This window comes from Onychomys torridus, chromosome 19, assembly GCF_903995425.1.
Source record: "Onychomys torridus chromosome 19, mOncTor1.1, whole genome shotgun sequence".
In the NCBI taxonomy this organism is placed as follows: domain Eukaryota; kingdom Metazoa; phylum Chordata; class Mammalia; order Rodentia; family Cricetidae; genus Onychomys; species Onychomys torridus.
In genome coordinates, this window is record NC_050461.1 from 20,543,669 (window position 1) to 20,566,274 (window position 22,606).

Consider the following 22,606-nt stretch of genomic DNA (forward strand, 5'->3'; position numbering starts at 1 on the left):
TTGAGGATTGTGGCATGTGTACAAGACCAATGATTTGATGAATATACATCAACCCCATATTGCTTTCAAAACACAACACAATACCTAATGACTTTATACTCTCTTTTTAAAGGAGACAGAGTTGGGAGATGACTCCACGGTGCAGTGGATAGGGCACTGAACTTCTAGTTAGGGCTGAGTACGGTGGCACATGCCTGTCATGCCAGCACTCAGAGGTGAAGCCAGAAGGAATTCAGTGAGTTTGAGGCAAACCTGGGCTACAAGGCAAGTTCCGAAAGAGCTAGTGCTACACAACCAGCCCTTGTCTCGAAACAAAGAGAAAAATGTATAACTAAATATGCACTAATGTTTTTAAGGATGATGTTTCTCAAAGAAAATATATGGAACTTGTAAAATCAGAAACAGCATAGGAAGGGGCTGGGAGATGGCTCTCTGGATAAGAGTATTGCTGTGCATGCATGAACTCCCTAGCACCCTGGCATGGAAAGAGGAGGGCACATTGAGGCCCCTTTTCTGAAAATAGCTCTTGCCTTTGGAGAGACCTAATTTTGGCCGGTCCTTGAGTCAAGTTAGCTGAGATCATCTAGAGCTATGTACTCAATCAATTATCATACTGTGTAATCAGCCTGTTCACTCAAGTTCAAAGTGCCATTAAAACAGCAATGTACCTTGCCTACTATGGCTTGTATTTCTCACTTAATTAGCTTTTAAGATTTAAGCTAGATGCATAGCTTTAATCCTAAACTGGGTATTCTTCCATGTCCCTGACCCTGTCTGTGTGTTATGGTAATTATTGCTGAAAGTAACCAAGACACTGAAAACAACCTTGAAGAAAACAAATATCCCGTAAATGGTAGAAGCAACATGTGGATGGATACAGGATAATAATGTCTATGTGAGGTTTCAAATGCTCTTCTGAATCAGCAGGAGTCAGTAAAGTAACTTCTTGTAAAACTGTTGAAGATTTTTGTAAAAACATATTCTGCATCCCTCTCCCATTCCGTTTTCTGTGTTGTTCAATAACCACAGAGCAAAGCCCTTTGTTAGCAAGAGACACACACTGGAGAATACAGACTGCAATCAAAAACTTCAGGCACATAGTAGCTGGGGAAGAGAAGTTGAGAACTGAAGTTAGGGCTCACCCGGGCTAAACATCTCTTTTTAAAAAGTCTCTTTCTTATTCCTTAATGTGACATTGAGGCAAAGGTCCACGCTCCTGAGGGTTTCCAACCAGTTAATTGTGATAGCAGTGAAAGAGACATCCTCTTCAATGGGGTAATCTCTAGTCACATGTCCGTGCTCCAAACCCTTATCCTGTTTCCTAGAAACAACCTAATGCTACTGACTGGGTCATTGCCCAGCCATGAAAGCAGAATGGAAGGTTACTTGGGGGGAGGAAGGGGATTAGCATCAATGGAGTGGAAAAAAAAAACAAGAGATGGTGAATATTATAGAAATATGTTATATACATTCATGAAAATGGCATAATTAAAAGCCACAATTAGGGTTGGGGATTTAGCTCGGTGGTGGAGTGCTTGCCTAGCAAGCGCAAGGCCCTGGGTTCGATCCTCAGTTCCACATAAAAAAGAAAAAAAAAAGCCACAATTATGTACAATTAATATATGCTAATCATCAAAGTAACTTTTAGAAAATTTAAACCAAGTCACTCAAAAAGGAATAAACATATGAGGTATAGGTCATTAAAGAAGACAGAATCAATAAAAAACGCTTCTGTATTCCTCACATGTATGGCAGGAAAAAGCCATACAAGTGGCACCACTGTATGATATAAGAGTATAACTAATTCCAGAAAATACGTGTTGACATGCTCTAATAATTCTTCTCTGGAACTATGTAACTGCCCTTGGAATTTTAATAAGAGGGACAGAAGACCCGAGCCACCGAGTTTTACTGTCCTTTCCCTTAGGAGAGGGACAATGGCAATGGGGTGAGCCTGCAGGCTCCACTGTGCAGTAGTGTGGTGGTCTGAATACGAATGGCCCCCACAGGCTCACAGATCTGAACGCCTGGTCATCAAAGAGTGGCACCACTTGAGAGGATCTGGGAGGCGTGGCCTGTTGGAGTAGGCTTGCCTTTATTGGAGGAAGTGTGTCACTGCAGGTGGGCTTCGTGACTTCAAAGGCCCAAGGCACTCTCATTCTCAGTGTCTCTCTCTTCCTGCCGCCTGGGTGTCTGGATGTGGAACTCCTAGCTACTTCTCCAGCACCATGTCTGCCTGTGTCCCGTCATGCTTCCCACCATGGACGAAGCCTCAGACACTGTGAGCAACACCCAGTTAAATACTTTCCTTTGTAACAGTTGCCATGGTCACTGCATCTCTTCATAGCAATAGAACACTAACTAAAACAAGTAGCAAGATATTTCCGCTGGAAACACAGTCTCTGGTGATTAATTCCATGGTATCATGGGCTGTGCTTTGCAGATCCAAGAATCCCTCCGGAACCTGAGCCTTCAATTTTGCAGAGGTTCCTTTGATGGCCAGCTGGGGCAAAGTTGACATCGTTTCTTTTTCTCTGTGACTATACTTTTCCTAAAGTCACACAATGACAACTTCACAGAGTGTGCACAGACTTAGGTAAGCCAATTAGAAATTTTATTTGGTGTTTTGAGGTAATATCTAGATTGGAAGGACATGAATAGTCCACCAGTACTATGCATCAGCTTCTCCATTCTCTAATACTATAGGTACCATTAAATGAGAAGCCGGACCAGGATCCTATGTGAACAAAAAATATAAATAAATAAATAAATAAATAAATAAATAAACAAATAAATAAATAAATAAATAAAAGGTAAGCACAAAATGCTTATTTTCAAGGCAAAAAAGAAAGATTAATTAGTATTTACAGATTGCTATTATTTTATTGTTTTCTAATTAGGCTAACTCTCACTGTCAGTGGACTAGAGAAAGACCCATTCACTAATGATGTCCCTCAACCATGGAATGGATAAGAAAATGTGGTACATTTACACAATGGAGTACTACTCAGGTGTTAAAAACAATGACAACAGGAAATTTGAAGGTTAATGGATGGAAACAGTAAAAATCATACTAAGAACCCAGACCCAGAAAGGCAAACATGGTATGTACTTACTCATAAGTAGATATTAGCTGTAAAGTAAAGGATAACTATGCTACAATCTACAGACCCAGAGAGGCTAGGTAACAAGGAAGGCTCAAGGATGGGATGAGCAAATCTCCCTGGGAAGGTGAAACAGAAGAGATTTCATGAGCAGACTGCAGGCAGGCAGGTCAAGATGGGAACATGAGAGAAGGGGGATGGGGGTGTACTGAAAGAGACTACTGAAAAGGTGGGCATTTCAAGTTCAGGCAAGCCTGGACCAAGGAATCTCTCAGGAACCTACAAGGATGGCTCCAGCTAAGACTCCTGGCAATAGCAGATATGTAGCCTGAACTGGCTACCTCCTGTGACCAGACGAGACTTCAAGTAGAGGGAGTGGGAAACTAACCCAGCCACGTAACCTTCAACCTACCGTCTGTCCTGCCTGTGGGATGTGCTGGGGTAAGGGTGGCCTGGAAACTGAGGGAGTGGTCAACCAATGACTGCTATAGCCCAAGACCCATGCCAGGAGTGTAAGCCCACCTTGACACAGCCTGGAGCACTGAGACCCACAGGCTGGATGAACCAGAGACCTAGGATAGAACCGAACATGACTGGAGGGGAAAAAAAATGTCAATGTAACGATTCCTAATGTAATACTCTGCTATACTTATAGATTGGTGCCTAGCCCAAGTGTCATCAGAGACGCTACATCCAGCAACTGATGGACACAGATGCAGACCCACAGCTAAACAGCAGGCCCAGCTTAGGGAATCCTGCAGAAGAGAGAGAAAAGGATTATAGGAACCAGATGGGTCAAGGACACCACAAGAAAACTCACAAAATCTACTAACCTGGGCTCATAGGGACTCACAGAGACTGAACCGACAACCAGGAAGCCTGCAAGGGACTGACTGACCTAGGCACTCTGCATATATGCTACAGTTGTGTAGCTTGGTACTCTGTGGGACTCATAACAGAGGGAACAGGGACCATCTCTGACTCTTTTACTGGTTTGGGGACCCTATTCCTCATACTGGGCCACATTCTCCAGCCTTAATACATGGGGGCGGGGGATGCTCAGTCTTACTTCAACTTACTGTGTGTTGTTGATATTCATGGGAGACCTGCCCTTTCCTAAACAGAAATGGGAGGAGTGGATTGGGGGGTAGGTACAGAGGGGACAGGGGAAGAGGGTACTGGAGGGTTGAGGACGAAGAAGAAACTAAAGCTGGGGTGTAAAATAAATAAATTTATTTAAAAAAGAAAGAAATCAGGTACTTGCTATACTGACACAAGACCTGTTAACAGTTCCAAATTCTACCAAAGAATCAAGGGGAAAAAATAGTGCTTATCTCACACAAACTACCTCAATAAAACAAAAGAACAAAAGATGCTTAAGTATTTCTAGAAGGTAAACTGAATGGTTAATAATGAAATATGCAAATCTACTCTACTGGGAATCTTATTAACCCTTTGGCTTCTCAAGACACCAATGAGTCATTTACATGTCAATCTGGCTATATTTGAAGAACAGCCTGCAAACTGATAGAGCATCATTTGCGGGTGTGTCTGTGAGGGTGTCTTCAGAGACTGGTGTGTGAACCTCAGCGAGCCAAGTGGAGATGGTCTGTCTTCGGTGTGGAGAAGGTGCCATCAATTGGATAGGGGCCCAGACAGAGAGAAGACAGTAAAGAGAGACTAACCTTTCTCCAGGAGTCCAAGAACATTCTTCTGCCATTGGAATGAAAATTACAAGCTTCCTGGCCTTAGCAGCCCAAGTCTCCCAATAGGAGAATGATGTCAAGGCTTGAACTGAGCAACATTATCAACATCTTAGAATCTACCCCCCTCTCTCTTTCTCTCTCCTCTCCCCCTCTCCCTGCCCCTCTCTCTCTCTCTTAGTTTTTCAAGACAGGGTTTCTCTGTATAACAGCCTTAGATGTCCTTGAACTCACGTTGTAAACCTGGCTGGCCTCAAACATACAGATCCTGTCTCTACCTCCCAAGTGCTGGGATTAAAGGTGTGTACCACCACCACCACCACCACCCACCTAAGAATCTACCTTTCAAACATCCTGTTCTCTAAAACAGTGTGAGCTAGTCCCCCTAGTAAATGTTCTCCTTGCTCATATGTTGATATATGAATCTAGCCTCCTGTTCTATCTAGAAAGCCCTAACTAACACAAACAAGAATATCAGAGGTTAGGAAACATCTTTATCCCTGGCGTAGTTTTCCTGTAGAGCACATACTCAAGTGGAACACTGCCTCTCTCCACTTATTAACCTGTCCTGTACTCCGAATGAAAGGAGGAGGAACTTAGAGCATTCTTGCATAAGCAGTACCTCCTATCCAGTACACTTTCCTCCAGAAAGCAGCCCCCTGTAGCAAACAGGGATTCTGCTCGACTTCCTATGCAGTGCAGTGTGTCTTCGAGGAAAGTCTATGGTTGTAGACTATGAGTGGACAAAACTTGTCTAATTTTCCACACTTACTCAATGGAAAAATGGAGAAAAAAAAAAAAAAAAACAGCAGTTGGTAGGTTTGATAACCATATTAGAAAAAATATACATGAAACTTCCAGAGAATGAACTATTCTGCACCTTTAAACTTTTCCTAAATTTAAAAAAAAAATAAATAATTGATTTTGTAAGTTAAGCTCTAACCTATGAAAGAAAGGGAACCCAAACTCACCATTTACCAAAGAACAACTCTTAGAGCTGTTCTACTATGGTTCATACTGTGCCAACACTCAACCATGAAACTAAAATAAAAACCTGGAACACGCAGATCATGAAACCTTAGTTTAATAAAGTATTTTCCCTGGTAACCTGCCATCACAGACATTAATGTTTATTAAAAAAAAAAGGTATAAATATATATACTGAAATATTAAGTTACATAATGTTCAAATGCCAAACCATAATTAAACTGCACTCTTACCATATTTTGAAAAACAAGTAAAATGGATTTCACCAGATTTGAAAACATTTCACTTCTACTAACCACGCAAGTTAATTTGCCGATTTTAGTATTTGATGATTCTCCAAGTTTTCTGAAAACTTTACAATACACCAAGCTTCCTAACACCAAATATAAATACATAATGAAAAAAATCTATTTAATATTTCTAATTTTTTAATGACTACAAGTATCACATATTCTATAAATAATAGTAAGTATAATTTTCCTCAAACCTGTACGCATATAGTTTAGCTTCCTGGAAAATGTTTGCCATAATTTTCCACGAATTTCAATTATTTCCCAATTATTTCAGCAAACACGACAGAGAGATGCTGAACAATTATACTTACATGTTGGGAGACTCCTGGCTCACTGAGGAAACCGAGTCAGAGCCCTCTACTGGAGTGGGGATCCTTTCCGATAGCAAGCTTGTCTAAAAAAAAAGAAGAAGAAAACAGACTCGCTTGTTTCTCTGCATTTCTACCTGACAGCACTATTCACAAGATCTCTTCTGCTTAACACAGTTGCTTTCAAAATTAAATCATCTGATTCAATGAAATTAAAAGACTGAGCAACCCCCTTGTCTATGCATGGCTCCTGCTCTATTATGTTCTTGATATCATAACCTCCACAGAAGAAGGGGAGTCTATGCAAAGAGAACTCAGCTAAAGCTTCTGATACCATAATAATAAAAAACAAACAAACATACATTGTGGTGATCAGTTAAAGGCTTACAGCCTAGTTCTATAAAGGAGAAGGGTCTGAAGTCATCCTGTATCAAGTTAAGAAGCATGGATAACTAATACCAACTACCACAATGCCAAAGAAGTGCTACATAGCCTGGCATGGTGGCACATGCCTTTAATACCAGCACTTGAGGGGCAGAGGCTCTGTAAGTTCCAGACCAGCCAGAGATACACAGTGAGGCCCTGTTTCCAAAAAGAAAGCAAAGTAGGAAGGGAGAGAGAGAGGGAGGGAGAGAGGGAGGGAGGGGAGGAGGGAAAAAACACAAAAGAAAAAAAAAAGAGATGCATGTCCCATTAAAATATCCTGTCTGTGCCAGGCGGTGGTGGCGCACACCTTTAATCCCAGTACTCAGAAGGCAGAAGCAGGCAGATCTCTGAGTTCAAGGCCAGCCTGGTCTACTGACTGAGTTCCAGGACAGCCAAGGATACACAGAGAAACCCGTCTTGAAAAAAAAAACAAAAGCAAAAGCAAAAGCAAAAACAAAATCCAGTCCACAAAAAGGTGTTACAGTGATGCCTGTAACTGAAATAAAGACCCGCAGGGAGGAAAGGGTTAAAACACGTACCTTCTTCCATGCCTTGGCTATGGATTCGTGTAAACCATAAGGAAGCAACACCTGCAAGCCTTCACATGTGCCATATATTTGACGACACACAGAAATAAAAGCTCCTTTAACTAAAGGCAACATTTCCGATCCAGAAAAAACAGAAATGTCTTCATCCAGAAGTTTTTTTGAAAACTTGGCTATGATGTGAGCACCTGTGGGACTAAGAAGAGACCACAGCGGTGATTCCAAAGCCAAGTGGGCGTGGCTTCATGCAGCACCAGTAAAACAGCCTGTCTCCACACAGCTCATTGGCTAGTCCTCTTAAGAACGCTCAGAGCTTTCGCAAGTAAGCAACTAAGCCTGATCCACCCCTGTGAACGTGCTCCGTCATGAGAAAGGTTTCAGTGGCACATGGGAAAGGGTAGTCAGATGGGGGAAACAGCCAAATCTACACACACCTAAGAGACACAGATGCCATGCAGCCAGGGCCATCCAAGAGTGCTCTTGATTTTCCAGTGAACATGTCTCATCGTTTGATGAGCTGTTGCTACCCTCCCCCCACAAGACCAACACAGCCACCCTATCTCAAAGTTCGAGATTGACTTCTGGAAATAATAAGGGCACAGACAAAAATGCTTCCAATGTCAAAGTCACTGTCTTAAGTATTTTAATGAGCTTATGTCGTTTTTTTCTATAATCCTTTGAATGTAAGACTACAGAAGTAACTTGCACAATGTCACATAGCTAATATTGAGAAAGAAACAAGATAACCTCATCTGTCTAACTCCAGAGAAAAGCAACATTAATATTTTTTCTAGATTTTAAAACACAGAATCAAAACAGAAGCAATAAGCACTAGACTGAGAGAACACTGAAGCCTCCTTCCTCCAGCAGCATTACGAACATTTTGCCATCCTTGTCTTGCATATGTAACCCAGCGTACACCTCTAAATAATGAAATTTCTATTTTAAATGTGATATACCCACATACAAATTATCACTGTTAGTAAGACAGCCCACACCAAACTTCTCTTTATTTTCTTAAATATGTCATCTAGATAGGTTAGTGTAAATTACATTTCATATAAGTCCTACAGGTTGTGTTCATGATTTAAACTCCCTGTGTACTTTTTCTCCAGGCCAGTGATTCAATAATTTTATATTTGAATGACTATAGTCATTTATATATAGTAACTATATTTAAATACATAAATATATATTTATATACAATACAGTCACTATATTTTTCTATGGTATCTTCAACCCCATTTCATATTTCCCCAAATGTTCTACAAGATAATAATTAGACCCAGAAGTTTAAAGTTTGGTTCTTTTATTTTTTTCCTCCTTGGCAACGTATCTTCCTTGGTGGTGGGTGCCTCCTGCATGAAGTACATATCTGATGCTCCCAATTTAGGTGACACTACAAGTTAGTTTGGCAGACGGCACCAGGCTGGCATTTCTAATAAGGAAGGCTTTACCCTTGATGACTTCAGCAACTATTATGATGATGACCAAGACTTGGTGAAGAAAGACGACATGCATCTTTTCTGACTCAAGAATTTTGTATTTACTACCTAGATGTCTTCCACAAAGGGCTTTCCCATGTAACTTGTTAAAATACAGTGTGTAGAGGAAAGTTGGAAGAATATTCCAATCTTTATCAAATTGCAAAGTAATAAATACACTCGATATCATAGCAACCTCATTAAGAAACTGGTCAGAACATTTGTGCTTTATTTTTACTATTTTTATTATTTTAGTATCTTTTCAAATCCATGTTTATAGACCTAATGGATTTCACCCTACAGCTCCCTATTCCTTTCTGATCCTTGAGTTGCAGATCTTAAAGACAGGAGACTCTCCCTCAGGGTCCTTTTGGTCCTATCCTGCTAGTTTTAAATAGCTATCTTGACTTCTAGAAACGAAATTATGCAAACATGACTCTGTATACTTCTTATCCCTGACCTAGAAACAGTCATTTCTTCAAGGCTTCCTGTCTCCTCTTAGGGGAAAAACAAAACAAAACAAACAAGATTCAGAGATACCACAATGCAGGTATCTGTTCACTGTCAATAATATCATAGCTTCTAGGCCTTTTCTGTGGTGCTTATTTTAAAAATAAATAGCTTTACTGAAGAAAAAGTAAGTTCATAATTGCATTTCCATTATGAACTGAATAGTCAAGATTTTACTTCTTTAATTTTATGCTTTTATGTTATATCTTACACTAAAAAAAAAAAAAAACTTAGTTACCAATGCATTACCTATCCATTTATTGTCCATAGCAGTTTTGAAATAGCACCAATACTGCTTCTGAACATACCAAATGTAGCTGACATTGAAGATTATTTCCCTTACATTACACATCACTACAAGTTCAATGATGATGAGGTTACTTGAAGTAATTTTCTTTCTTTATGAGTTTGTCACTAATTTGACTGTTAAGTTTACTTACTCACTTGCTTTGTAGGTTTTAAAAATGGTGAGTTCTTTCTTTAATTTGTTTAACATTTGGAGCATAAAGCAGCTACTTAATTATAAAGTAAAATCTAAGTATGACCGATGTATTGATTGTTTCTCCATATATGCTTCTGATCGTCTCTTCCGTTCCCTAGAACTAACTGTTTTCACTACCTTTCAGTTTGTCATTAATAATTCCCTCCTAGACAGGTAATACCTGGGGGGGTACTCACCAACCTAAGACAGAACGCCTGTGTGGCCTGGACAGGTGTCTCCATGACAGGCAAGGTGACCTGCTGACGTCCCATGCAAACAAGTCAGAAGCTCATTTTTTAGTAAAAGGGCCCTGGCCCCATTTTGGTTAACTGTTGCATTGCTTGCCGACCTTGACCTTGATATCCTCCTTATGCTAATTCCCTGCAAGATTCCACCCTCCTGAATGTGTTAAGGGAAGCTCCTTGTCTGTGTATCCAGCATATTGGGTGTTAACAGCTTAGATGCAAGATTGTAAAACATCAGAAGTGGGGGTTGGGGATTTACCTCAGTGGTAGAGCACTTGCATAGCAAGCGCAAGACCCAGGGTTCAATCCTCAGCTCCAAAAAAAAAAAAAAAACCAAAAACAAAAACCCATAAGAAGCGTACTTCTGCCCTCCAGGGTTCTCCCATTGTGCTGTAAGCCTGTATTTAAGACCTCCCCCCTCCTTCAATAAATGGCATTCTGCATTCAAAAAAAAAAAAAGGAAGAAGAAGAGGGGGTCAAGATCATGATGGGGAAACCCACAGAGACAGCTAACCGGTGCTAGTTGAAGCTCAATGACTCTGGACTGACAGCTCGGGAACCTGCATGGGTCTGAACTAGGCCCGCTGAATGTGGGTGACAGTTGTGTGGCTTGATCTGTTAGTGGGGTCCCTGCCAGCAGGACTAGGACTTATCCCAGGTACATGAACTGACTTTTTGGAACCCATTCCCTGTGATGGGATACCTTGCTCAGCCTTGATACAATGGGGAGGGGCTAGGCTCTCCTTCAACTTGGTGTGCCAGACTTTGTTGACTACCATGGGAGGCCTTACCCACTCTGAGGAGTAGATGGGGATAGAATGGGAGAGAGGGGAGGGGGCGGGAGAAGGGGAGGGAGGGGGAACTGAGGTTGGTATGTAAAATGAAAAAAATTTTAATAAATAAATACATTTTTTAAAAAAACCCTTGTATGCTTCTGCTTAGGACATACAAAGTGTTTGGACAAAGTTTTAGAAACAGGAAAAAGGATGGTGATTGCTATGAGCTAGGGTAGGGGACAATGGGAAACGGCTTAACAAGGACAGAGCTTCAGTTTGGGAAAATGAGGATATGTTGATTGACACGGTAAAGCCAGTGAATTTTCAACCCCTGGGCCATAGTCTCAAGTTATTAAGATGGTAAATGGTCTGAGGATGTTCCTATGATTCAAAATAAAATTCAACAAATATTGTCAGGAAAAAAAAAAAATAATAATTCCCTCCTAAGTGATCAGCAAATGGATGACTCACACTGTCCTGTTACACAAAAGGCAGCGTTCTTTTTTTTTTTTTTTTTTTTTTTTTTTTTTGTGGAGGTGAGGATCAAACCCAGGGCCTTGCGCTCACTAGGCAAGCGCTCTGCCACTGAGCTAAATCCCCAACCTCCGAAAGGCAGCATTCTATAAACATACATCTCTGCTTTCTCTTTTTTAATATGTCATAAAGCTAATGCCATAGCAATCTATAAAAATATTCCTAATTGTGCACGTGCATGCATGTGTGCATGTGTGTAACAGAGTTATAGGACACATGGAGATCAGAGGACAGTTGTAGGAATCAGCCCTCTGGTTCTGCCATGTGAGTCCTAAGAATCAAACATAGGTCATCAGGCTTGGCAGGTGGCATGTTTCCCTGCTAAGCCACTTTCTGGCCCCCTAATTCCTTTTTACAGCTAGCTACCTGCTCGCTCCTCCATTGTGAAAAATAAAATTTAACGAGCCAGACTCTTCTTAATTGCATTTGGAAATATTCCAGTCTTTCTACTAAGGAAACAATCAGTATGAACTTTACACGATGATTCAGAAGTCACTTCTGGTAGTTTACATCTTGTTTAACTTCAGTGTGAGAGAACCTCTCTTTAAGAACAAAACCAACTCACGTATAAGTGACTGGCAAAACCTTGATTTCATCCAAATTAACAATATTCATACAGAAACAGAAAAACTTACTAGTTTTTGTATTACTAGTGCCAGACACACTAGTACTCATCTTTTAAAGTTTTTCTAATAAGTAACTTTATTTTTCTAATTTTATAAACTTTGTTACAAAAACTTGCAAATAAATATAAACATCACACACCAAAATTAACCAGACTCAAAGTCCATGCAAGTTAATGAATTTACATACAGTTATAACTGACTAGTTGAGGGGAAGTCATAATTCAAGGATGGCTTGTGTTATTAGTAAGGTCTTATTTACGAAAAATTAAATTTCCAAAGGATTAAGTAATAGATAAGGTAATCTTAGAATTCATGACAAAAGATAAATCTTCCTAATTAAAAAATAATTATTATCATTATGTACGCAATATCTCCAGTTTAAAATGCTAAACTGAATGCATAACATCTATCTGTTCTCTCCATAAAGACTAAAATGCACAAATAAAATATTTTTAAATCCATAGAGACTCTCAAGGACAAAGAAAATGAAAAAGATATTGGGAAAATTTTGGAACTTGGAATACAGAAGAGTCAAGTAAACCAGGACCTACACTACATCAGTCACAAGTCACAGCTCAAAAATCAGAAATCATCTGACTGACTTCTAGAACATTGAAAAAACAAACAAACAAAACCCCACATTAACTGATGACTTAACTATCTCTGCAATGGGGAGCAAAAACCAGGACTGATAGTAAATTTAGGAAAGATTTATCCTCCAGATTCCACTTACAATTGCATGCAGCTAGCCCAGGAAACACACACACACACACTCTAAGGCCAACAAGATTCTTCAGCAGGCAAAAACACTTGCAATGACCTGAGTTTGATCCCCTGGAACCTATATCAACGTATAAGAACAAAACAAACTCCACAATGTTGTCCTTTGATACCCACACATGTATCATAACACGTGTATGCCTGAGAACACATGTACGTGCACACACATGCACATATGCACATGCAATCCCAAGATCCAGAATGGATTATCTGGGGAAAACCCACAAAATTGTTAAATTTCAAGTTAGCACTAAAATAAATAAATAAATAAATAAATAAATAAATAAATAAATAAATAAATAGGAAGAAGAAGGAGAAGGAGAAGGAGAAGGAGAAGAAGAAGTAAAAAATGACTAGTACTAGAATGAGAGCAGATATTTTCCCTACTGGTACCCCAGCACTAACAAGATAGCCAGAGCACATTATTGGCAATTCTAAACCAAAAATATATAATGGCACAATTTCTCTGAAAGACACAACTTGTTAAATTTTATAACCAGAGGAAACAACTCTGAACAGGTCTATTCATCTAATAAAGAAATTAAGTAATTCAAAGAACTAGATAAAGCCAGGCACTCATTGTCTCACAGACAAATTCTACCAAATATTTATAGAAGTTATAACAGTTCTCTATAATTCCTTTTAGAAGACAGAAACAGGAATAATCATTTCTAACTTATGAAACCAGGTTTGTCGTGATACCAAAAAAGAAAGATATTCTAGGTTCAGCGGCTAATATTGTGTGTCAACATGGCAAAGATCACCTGTATCCACGAGAAACTCAAAGCCACAATGGGAAAGAGGAATATTCACAACCAAGTGTGATTTACTCCCTGAGTGAGGCTGCTTGGCATTTAATAACTAATGTCGGAGCTGGAGAGATGGCTCAGCAGAGAGAGACAGGTTTGCCCAGGTACCACACCATCAGAAGCCCAGAGAAAGCCAGGAAACCTAAGTACCACAAGGCTAACATAGGCAAAGGACGAGCTAGACCTGAGTGACAGCAGAGGAGGGAAGGGGGTGTGGCTTCACCTCTGAATCTGTTTGACTGAGATGGTCTTGGGGTGCAAGTAAGAAGATATGGGTTCCCTTCTGGAATGATACCCTTATTATGAGCTAAGATTATATAGTAATCTTAGTAATTACTATAGGTAACTATTATGAGTAATAACTCCACTTTTGGGGCATCCAACACCCTCTTCTACTCTCCAGGGCTGCCTGAATGCACAAGGTACACACAAACTCATGCAGGCATACACACATACACATAAAAACAATAAACATTTTTAAAGATTATATCAAAGATGGTTTAATGTGTCACTAGTACCTGCTTGGGAAACCTAACTACCCTTGAATAGTTACACAGACTAAAATGTCCACGTACCTTTCTTCTTCAGAAGAGTTCATATTTTCCCCATAAAGAAGTAAAATAAGTCCTTCTTCTACAGAAGCAATTCTTGCCAAAATATCAGCTATGTGAATTAAAGCTGTTTCCGAGCAGTCTGGAGCAGCCTGAACATTTAAAATGGAATGACAAGACAAATCATATAATTTTACGGTGTAGCATGGGTGGTATGTAGTCTAATGAAGTCACATGGCTACCACAACAACAGAAACCTTAATGACTTCTGCTTGTGAAATAATATGTCTGAGTTAAATGTGTCATGAGATTATAGTCTTTTACCAGCAGAGCTGATGAGGCAAATAAATCCAAGATTTTCACCTAAGCCGGGTACTGAGAAGCACTGTCTGTCAGACAGCTGCATGTATAATTCTGGATACCAAATGCTATCGCTCCCTCCCTATCTGCATTGTCTTGTACTTTCCAGGCACCACATTCCTGTAAATTCACCATGACATATATAGTCTCTGATACACTCTGATTTTGTTATATTGGTGCCGTTCCCTTATATTCCTAACTGGATAAAGACTAACTAGAGACAGCCAGTTCATTGAGCTGACCAATAGTACATAATATCACCCACTTGGAAAACAAACTGGACCAGTACTATCTGCTCACTTTAAATAGAAGTGTTCATGCAGCTTAGCCAAAATATAAGAAAATAGCATAAAACAAATACTGAAACCTGGAGATTATGTTAATGCTGAAGTAAACTTACAGAAGCTCTTGTTATTTTTAGGGTCTACTTATTGCTTTATCCCCTGCATGGATGCTAATGTCATATTCCCCGTATTTTAAAATATGCATCTTATAACTAATATAATGTTAAAAATGTCATGAATTCCCTTAACTGAGTCAGGTAGGGTCCCCTGTAATTATTATATGGTGGGAGCTAGAAAGATGGTTCAGTGGGTAAGAGCAGTTGCTAAAAGCATGAAGACCTGAGTTCAAGTACCCAAGACCCACATGTAAAACTAGGCATGGCTGTATGTGTCTGTAACTCAGGGCTGATGGGGCGACAGGAGGAATACTGGGGCTTCCTGGTCACAAATTTAGCTCCAACCTCCAGGAGAGAACCTGTCTCAATGGAATAATGTGCCAAGAGGAACAGAAAGCTATATCAAGTGCTCCTGTGCTCCCCAAGGCACACATACACATACATATATGTTCTGTGTGTGTGTGTGTGTGTGTGTGTGTGTGTGTGTTGATGATGATGATGATTACTGTTAACTGCCAACTTGAAAGAACAGGAATACAGAAAAACAAAAAAAGACCTTAGTCTGCACAGGAGGGATGTTTTCAAGTGGAGTAGGTTTCAATCAGGAAAGGGGGGCTAGAAAAAATGAGTGAGTATACCAAAATTTTGTTTAGAAAATATAAACAGTATATATACATAGAAAATTTGGTAAACGCAAAGTCAAAAGCAGTGACATTTATACAGCAAGCAACAATCAATGAAGTATTGTAAAACCCAATGAAGTGTGGCCCAGGAGAGCCAAGAGACAAGTAAAGGTGCTACAAAGCATACACGAGACATGAACTGCTCGTGTTCTCTAGAGTCACCAACAAGAAGTTTAAGTCAGAGAAGTGGAGGGCTATACAGGACACACGGCCATCCTGGTGAGGACGCCAACTTCACCAGGTGTGGGGTGTGTGCCATGGACAGGTCACATCCCTCAGCCTCAGTTTGTTCTTTGGTGAAATTCTCTAGCACAAGGAAGCACACAGTGTGAACTGTGAAGACAGCGTGGCTGTTCAGCTCTGAGGCTGCACACAGTGTGAACTGTGAGGACAGCGTGGCTGTTCAGCTCTGAGAGCACACAGTGTGAACTGTGAAGACAGCGTGGCTGTTCAGCTCTGAGGCTGCACACAGTGTGAACTGTGAGGACAGCGTGGCTGTTCAGCTCTGAGAGCACACAGTGTGAACTGTGAAGACAGTGTGGCTGTTCAGCTCTGGGGCTGTACACAGTGTGAACTGTGAAGTCAGCGTGGCTGTTCAGCTCTGGGGCTGCACACAGTGTGAACTGTGAGGACAGCGTGGCTACTCAGCTCTGAGAGCACACAGTGTGAATTGTGAAGACAGCGTGGCTACTCAGCTCTGGGGCTGCACACAGTGTGAACTAGGAAGACAGCATGGCTGTTCAGCTCTGGGGTTGCATACACCTTCTTTCTCACATTAGTTCTTCCTACTTTGCAGAGTTGGCTCTTCAGGAAAATAATCATATTTCCAAAAGCTATAAAACTGTCATTAAAATACATGAGACATTCACAAGATTTATTACATTCACAAGACAAATAGCTTCTTAATAGAATAACTCTTTTCCAAGTTTTTCACATCGACAGATCTAAGTCTGATTAGAAACAAAACTAAGATGTAGTATGTGCATGTGCATTCCTGCCTCCCATCATAACTAATACATCAAATAACAGCAAAAACTATGATTTAACAAATAAAGATCCACAGAGCACAAAATATCATGTAAGAAATATCTGTAAGAAAGCTTCTCAACCATATCCGAAATAAAGATCCACTGAACTTTGACCTATACCAGCCACGGAAGAGGGTCCTTTCTTCTTTAGTGTCACTCACCGCAGACCCTTTCATCAGGTTATGAATGGGCTGGAGAAGGGTCTCTGTCACAGTGCTGTTGTATAAGCACTCAATGGCACATTCTTTCTGGTCACAGAGGATCCGCAGGACGTCAGTCACCATACTTGCAGGAGAATAATTCTCTGAGAAACAGAAAGAAAGGTGAAAGTCAAAACACTGCTTAGTACTACTTTGCACTATACACCATTTCCTGTTCCACAAAGTTCACAGGGAATCCGGTTATTCAGAAATCACACAAGTAAAGCCCAGAAGATGAGAGTTAGAACCTGAACCTATCTCAATCAGCTTACTATCTCTTCAGGCTAATAAAAGAAACGACAAGAACACCATAACATTTTTCAGTTAGACACCAAATGAAACCTTGATACTGAAGACATGGCTGAAAGAAGACTCAGCTTTTTGCCTCCTAGAAAACAAGTTCGTTATATTCACTTTAGTTCGTTTTCTGGATGCACTTGGACATATGAGCTCAGAAGAAAATTAAAGGAAGCATTCAGATAAAACTACGAGAAAAAAGAAAGCACACAGGAACTGACACTTGATAGCACTTGGCACACTGCTATCCCAAAAGACAAGGAAAACTGGGGTGTTTCTAAGAGCAGCCTTCAAAGCCAAAAGAGTACAAAGTGTAACATGGCTGAAACGGCCACGGAAATAAATGCGATGTTTTAACATTAGATATTTAATCTAACCTCCTCCCACGAACGTGATATGAGTGCCCTAGAAAGAAACTGTACGCATCTAATATGGTTTTTAGATTCATGTTACAGTAGCCTTCACTCCTTAAGCATGCTAACTTCAAGTTCATACCTGACCAAAGAAGAACGGAGCTAGTGATTTTTCAATCAGTTCTAGATGAGAAACCCCGTTTCCAATGACAGACACTATCAAAGAGCACTTGGCCATTCACACGATCAAGCCAATGCCCACTGAACAATGCACAGAGCACTGCAGTCTGAGAAAACAGAGACAGTCGACTAGACGGTACGCCAAAATACTGAGTATCTTTAACACGGAAAGATCTTTTCACCCTAAGTGATTTTGTAGAAGCATAGAGCAGGGGTCCTAAGCTAGAGCACCATTTGTGGAAATGCTGAAAAGACAGAAGAGGGTCTTAGAATCACTAAGACCACTATTACAGCCACACAGAAAATGCCTACAGGCTGATCCATATATTCTATGATTAATCCATTTTTTTTTTACTTACTCCAGTTCCTCACAGAATTTGTTCTAGCATTGCCAAGCTACTTCCTAACTTTAGAAGACTATGGTCTACATTTTTCTTTCTGATGTTGTATTTCACTTTGGAGATTTTTACTGAAATACAAAGGAAAGTATAGAAGTTATTTTAAATGATAATAATTTGAAACTTTTTTGCTGTGGGATGTTCTGTATGTCAAATGTGTTGCTCTGATTGAGTAAAATAAAGTGCTGATTGGCCAGTAGCCAGGCAGGAAGGATAGGGTTCGGGGGATAAGGAGGAGGAGAATTATGGGAAGTGGAAGGCTGGGGAGGAGGAGACTCTGCCAGCCGCAGCCATGACAAGAAAGAGATAAGGTAATGGTAAGCCACGAGCCACGTAGCAAAGCATAGATTAATAGAAATGGGCTAAATATAAGAGTTAGACAATGGTAGGCCTGAGCTAATGGCCAAGCAGTTTAAATAATATAAATGTCTATGTGTTTATTTTACAAATGGGTTGTTGGACTAACAGGGCTTGATGGCACCTGGAGAGAAGCTCTCCAACTACACTTTTTTTTTCTTTTTTTCGAGACAGGGTTTCTCTGTGCAGTTTTGGAGCCTGTCCTAGATCAGGCTGGCCTCGAACTCACAGAGATCCGCCTGGCTCTGCCTCCCGAGTGCTGGGATTAAAGGTGTGCGACACTGCCATCCAGCAATTTGAAACATTTTTACAAGCTGCTCAACATACATAAGAGCAAACTGCAATTTACAATAAAAAAAGAAGGGCTTTTTTTTCTTTATATTTAGCAAAAGAAAATCCTGAAAGTAACTGAATTTAGATTTGAACCATGTGATTGTGCTCTAGTCCTTCCCTCATGGAGTAAGAAAGTATTTAATTTGTTTTTCATTTGAAAGAAGTCCATAGTTGAAAGACTCTGAATTTTAAAAGATTTGGGGTTTTAAAAGACACTATTCTAAAGAAATTGAATTTTTTTTAATTTTTAACTTTTTATTTATTCTTTGTATATCCTTCACATCATGCATCTCAGTCCCATTCATTTCCCATCCCTTTGTATCTGCCCCCTGCCCTTGCAATACCCCCCCAACTCCACAAAGTTAAATAAAACAAAATTTAAGAGAGGAGAAAAGAACAAGAAAGAAAAGAAAAAAAAAGCAAAACTCTCATCATGGAAGCTGAAGTAAGTTATGCAATAAACATCTTTATCCATATATCTTTATGTGCAAGTGTTCATTGCAAAGAGTCATTGGTCTGGTTCGAGAACTCTGGTTTCTGCTACACTATCGACACTGGGCTCTCACTTGGACTCCTCTTGGACATCCTGCTTTTGCCCCGTGTTGTTGAGATCCTGCAGCTTTGGGTCTGCAAGACCAGACCTTTCAAATGCTCCAGCAGATCGCAGATGGGGTGGATATTGGGGTAGGCCAACTTATAACCCTGATTCTGGGCCTAGATAGTTACAGAGTTGGTTAGCCCACCCAATCTCCCCTGTCTTCACCACCAGGGTGAGCTCTCCAGCATTGTTCTTACTATTTACCCCTTTCAGCAAGAGGTGGGGCCAGTTTTCTTCCTTTAATATCCTCAGAGTCAGCTCTCCCGCACCTGCACCTTTAGGGTTGGCTCTACTGCGTTGCCCAGGCAAGGTGTGGGTGGCACTCTCCCAAGTCCTGCAGCTAAAGAGGAAAAGTTTAAGTGTTTGAATTTTGAAAGACTCTGGGACTTTGAAAATTTGGAATACTACATATTGTGATGTTCCTATTAATGTAAGATCTTGGGGATAAATGACAAAGAAAAGGTTATAGCTTAATAATGATGTGTTTGTGTCAAGTAGACAAGGGGTAAGCTGTGCTGGCTGGCTTTATGTCAAGTTGGTACAAACTAGAGTTACTTGAGAGGAGGGAGCCTCAACTGGGAAAATATCTCAAAAAGATCAGGCTATATATAGGCAGGACTGAAGAGCATTTTCTAATTTGATTGATGTGGGAAGGCCCAGCCCATAGTGGGTGGGGCCACCACTGGGCAGGTAGTCCTTTCTACAAGAAAGCAGGCTGAGCAAGCCATGAGAAGCAAGTCTGTAAGCAGCACCCTTCTGTGGCTTCTGCATCAGCTCCTACCTCCAAGTTCCTGGCCTGTTTGAGTTCCTGTCCTGACTTCCTTTGATGACAAACAGTGATATGGAAGTGTGAGCCAAATAAACCCTTCCCTTCCCAAGTTACTTTGGTCATGGCATTTCATCATGGAAATAACAACCCTAACTAAGACAAAACAAAACAAGCAAGCTGAACAAAATATCTTGGCACAAAGGGCAGAAAACAAGAAACTGGGAACACGTCTATCGATCAAACTTCACTTGATCTCAATCAAGATCTTGATACTAAGAAAACATCAGCAAAGCTGACTCTAAATTAAAACAACAATAGATTAGAAATGTCTTAAGGCATCTATGAACAGAGTTAAGTTCTATGGCTTACTTCAGAACCAATGTAAGGTCATACAATTAATAAAGACTTAATAAAACCTATTTACCCAAATCAATATGTAACTCAAAGCATCCAGACAAGAGGACACTCAAAAACCCTGATTATTTCTTTTCCTCCACTTAAAATAGACGCATCATGGATTGAATTGCCAGTACTACAATTAATCAATCAACCAATCAGTTTAGGGAGGGGGGCATTTACCTGAATACGCAACTGATGTCATCTTTGGACAACTTGGTGAATAGTAGATGAGTTGGGTAAACAAAACCAGCAGATTTGTGAGAGATACTGAATCTTTACAAAAGAAAAAAAGAAGTAATTTGTAACATGTTTACAACTAAAACACATTTACCTTCATTCCACTCACCTGTAAGATTGCATCACAGTTTCTATGTAAACCCAGTCAGAAGAAAGCTCTGATCCAAGACGTATTACTCCAGAACAGAATGCAGTTAAAAGCGAGCTCCTACCCCACTGTCTTGCTATGCCAAGACACAGTTCTGCCATCTGTTTGGAGCTGATCATTTAAATCCACAACAGATGCACAAGTCTCACCATGGCTATTTGAGTTAATTCAATTATGATAAGTAAAATTCAGCTTAATATGTTGGTTCAGCTAACTTTTTTAGCATAGTAGAACAAGGTCAGCATTTTTTTCCATGAAAGATGATACAACTTAAGCTTTGTGCCCAAATCATCTCTATCATAAACACTCAAGGAGGCTACTGTGGCACTAGGTAGACATATATAATCAACACGTAAATGATGAGTGTAACTGTTTAGCAATTAAACTGTGAGTACTAAGCATTCACGTTTTCCACATACCACAAAAATAGTCTAGGTTTTTAATAGTTAAAAACATGCCTAGCTCACAAGTACATAGACCAGATGGCAGGCCAGGTTTGGCCCACAGGCTATAGTTTAGCAAGACTTGCTATAGAAGCTTTCATTAAAACATTCTGGAAAAAACTAAGTAATTTAAAGTTGATTGCTGGTCTCTGTTACTCTAAAACTCAGTTTTAAAATGAGCTGTGATTCTTGATAGTGCAAAATACAGTCACTGTAAAGAACATAAAATATTAAATTTATTATAGATGAGAGGCATGTAAAGTTAAGTTGAATACCTACAAAAATATCAAGGACATTCACCAGTCTTTCCAGTTCTGTAAAAGCCAGCAATATCGTAAGAAATAGTACCTCCTTAATTGAAGAGCTCATGATGTCCCCACACTGTCTTAAACTATACGACACAGCCTTGAACATTGTAAGAGAAGCACATAATGCCCTGTCAGTTCTCAGGGAGCTCAAATAGATTAGGGCAAATAAAATAACTAGACAAGAGGGTCCACAACAAAAAGACTCCGTAACAGCATCAATAAACTACAGTTCGTATGATCAGATTTTATAAGGCTGACAAGCTAAGAATGGGTTTTCCATTATTAAAATGTATCCGGGGTCTTGAAAACCACGTTCAGATATGGTTGAGTTGAAAGACCCATGGGCCCCATATAATCATGTTCATATGACGCATTATAATAAACCTATGCAAAGCAAAATCAAAAAGAAAGGTTACAGAAGACAAAATCCAGACCAAACCAGGAATAAGCTTGTGAGGGCCTCTCCCAAAGGAGTCATGCAGAATACATTCAATTCCTCCAGAAAAGCTCACTAGAGATGCAGTTCCCGAGGTTCTTATTGGGGGTGGCTTGGGGGAGGTGAGCACATACACACCCTCTGCACAGCACATGTCAAAATCTTTAACTCCCAAAAGCAAACCTGGTATTCAGAGTAAATGGCTATGCTGCACTAATAGTTTAGGCACAAGGAGTAGTGTACAAACAATTTAAGTACCCGCATCAGGGCTGGGACTAGCATGAGTCCAACTCTGCATATGCCAGCCAAGAGTCAAGCGTGCAAACAGGCCATCCTAAGGAAAGCAGCCTTGGTCATACTACACTAACATCCTTGCACAACCACCAAGGCCATAACATTTACCATCACTTTTCAGGTTTGCTGAACTCTGCTCTGTATTGTGTTCCTAATCCAGATATATCGTCTTAGAAGAATTAAAGATGAAAACTGATCTCAATGTGTGAAATTAAATGAGACA

The 22,606-nt window shown here is 40.1% G+C and overlaps 1 protein-coding gene across 2 annotated transcripts in view; it reads right to left on the reverse strand.

The window, feature by feature from the left end:
• The window catches only part of Tbc1d32 (TBC1 domain family member 32), a 215,240-nt gene that overhangs the window by 130,931 nt on the left and 61,703 nt on the right, over nt 1-22,606 (reverse strand). For both annotated transcript variants that reach the window (XM_036168805.1, XM_036168806.1), the window contains exons 13-17: nt 20,698-20,790; nt 16,795-16,937; nt 14,187-14,314; nt 7,361-7,562; nt 6,399-6,481 (exon numbers count right to left, since the gene is read on the reverse strand). In XM_036168805.1, coding sequence (XP_036024698.1) covers nt 6,399-6,481; nt 7,361-7,562; nt 14,187-14,314; nt 16,795-16,937; nt 20,698-20,790 — 649 coding nt within the window. The remainder of the gene's footprint in view (nt 1-6,398; nt 6,482-7,360; nt 7,563-14,186; nt 14,315-16,794; nt 16,938-20,697; nt 20,791-22,606) is intronic.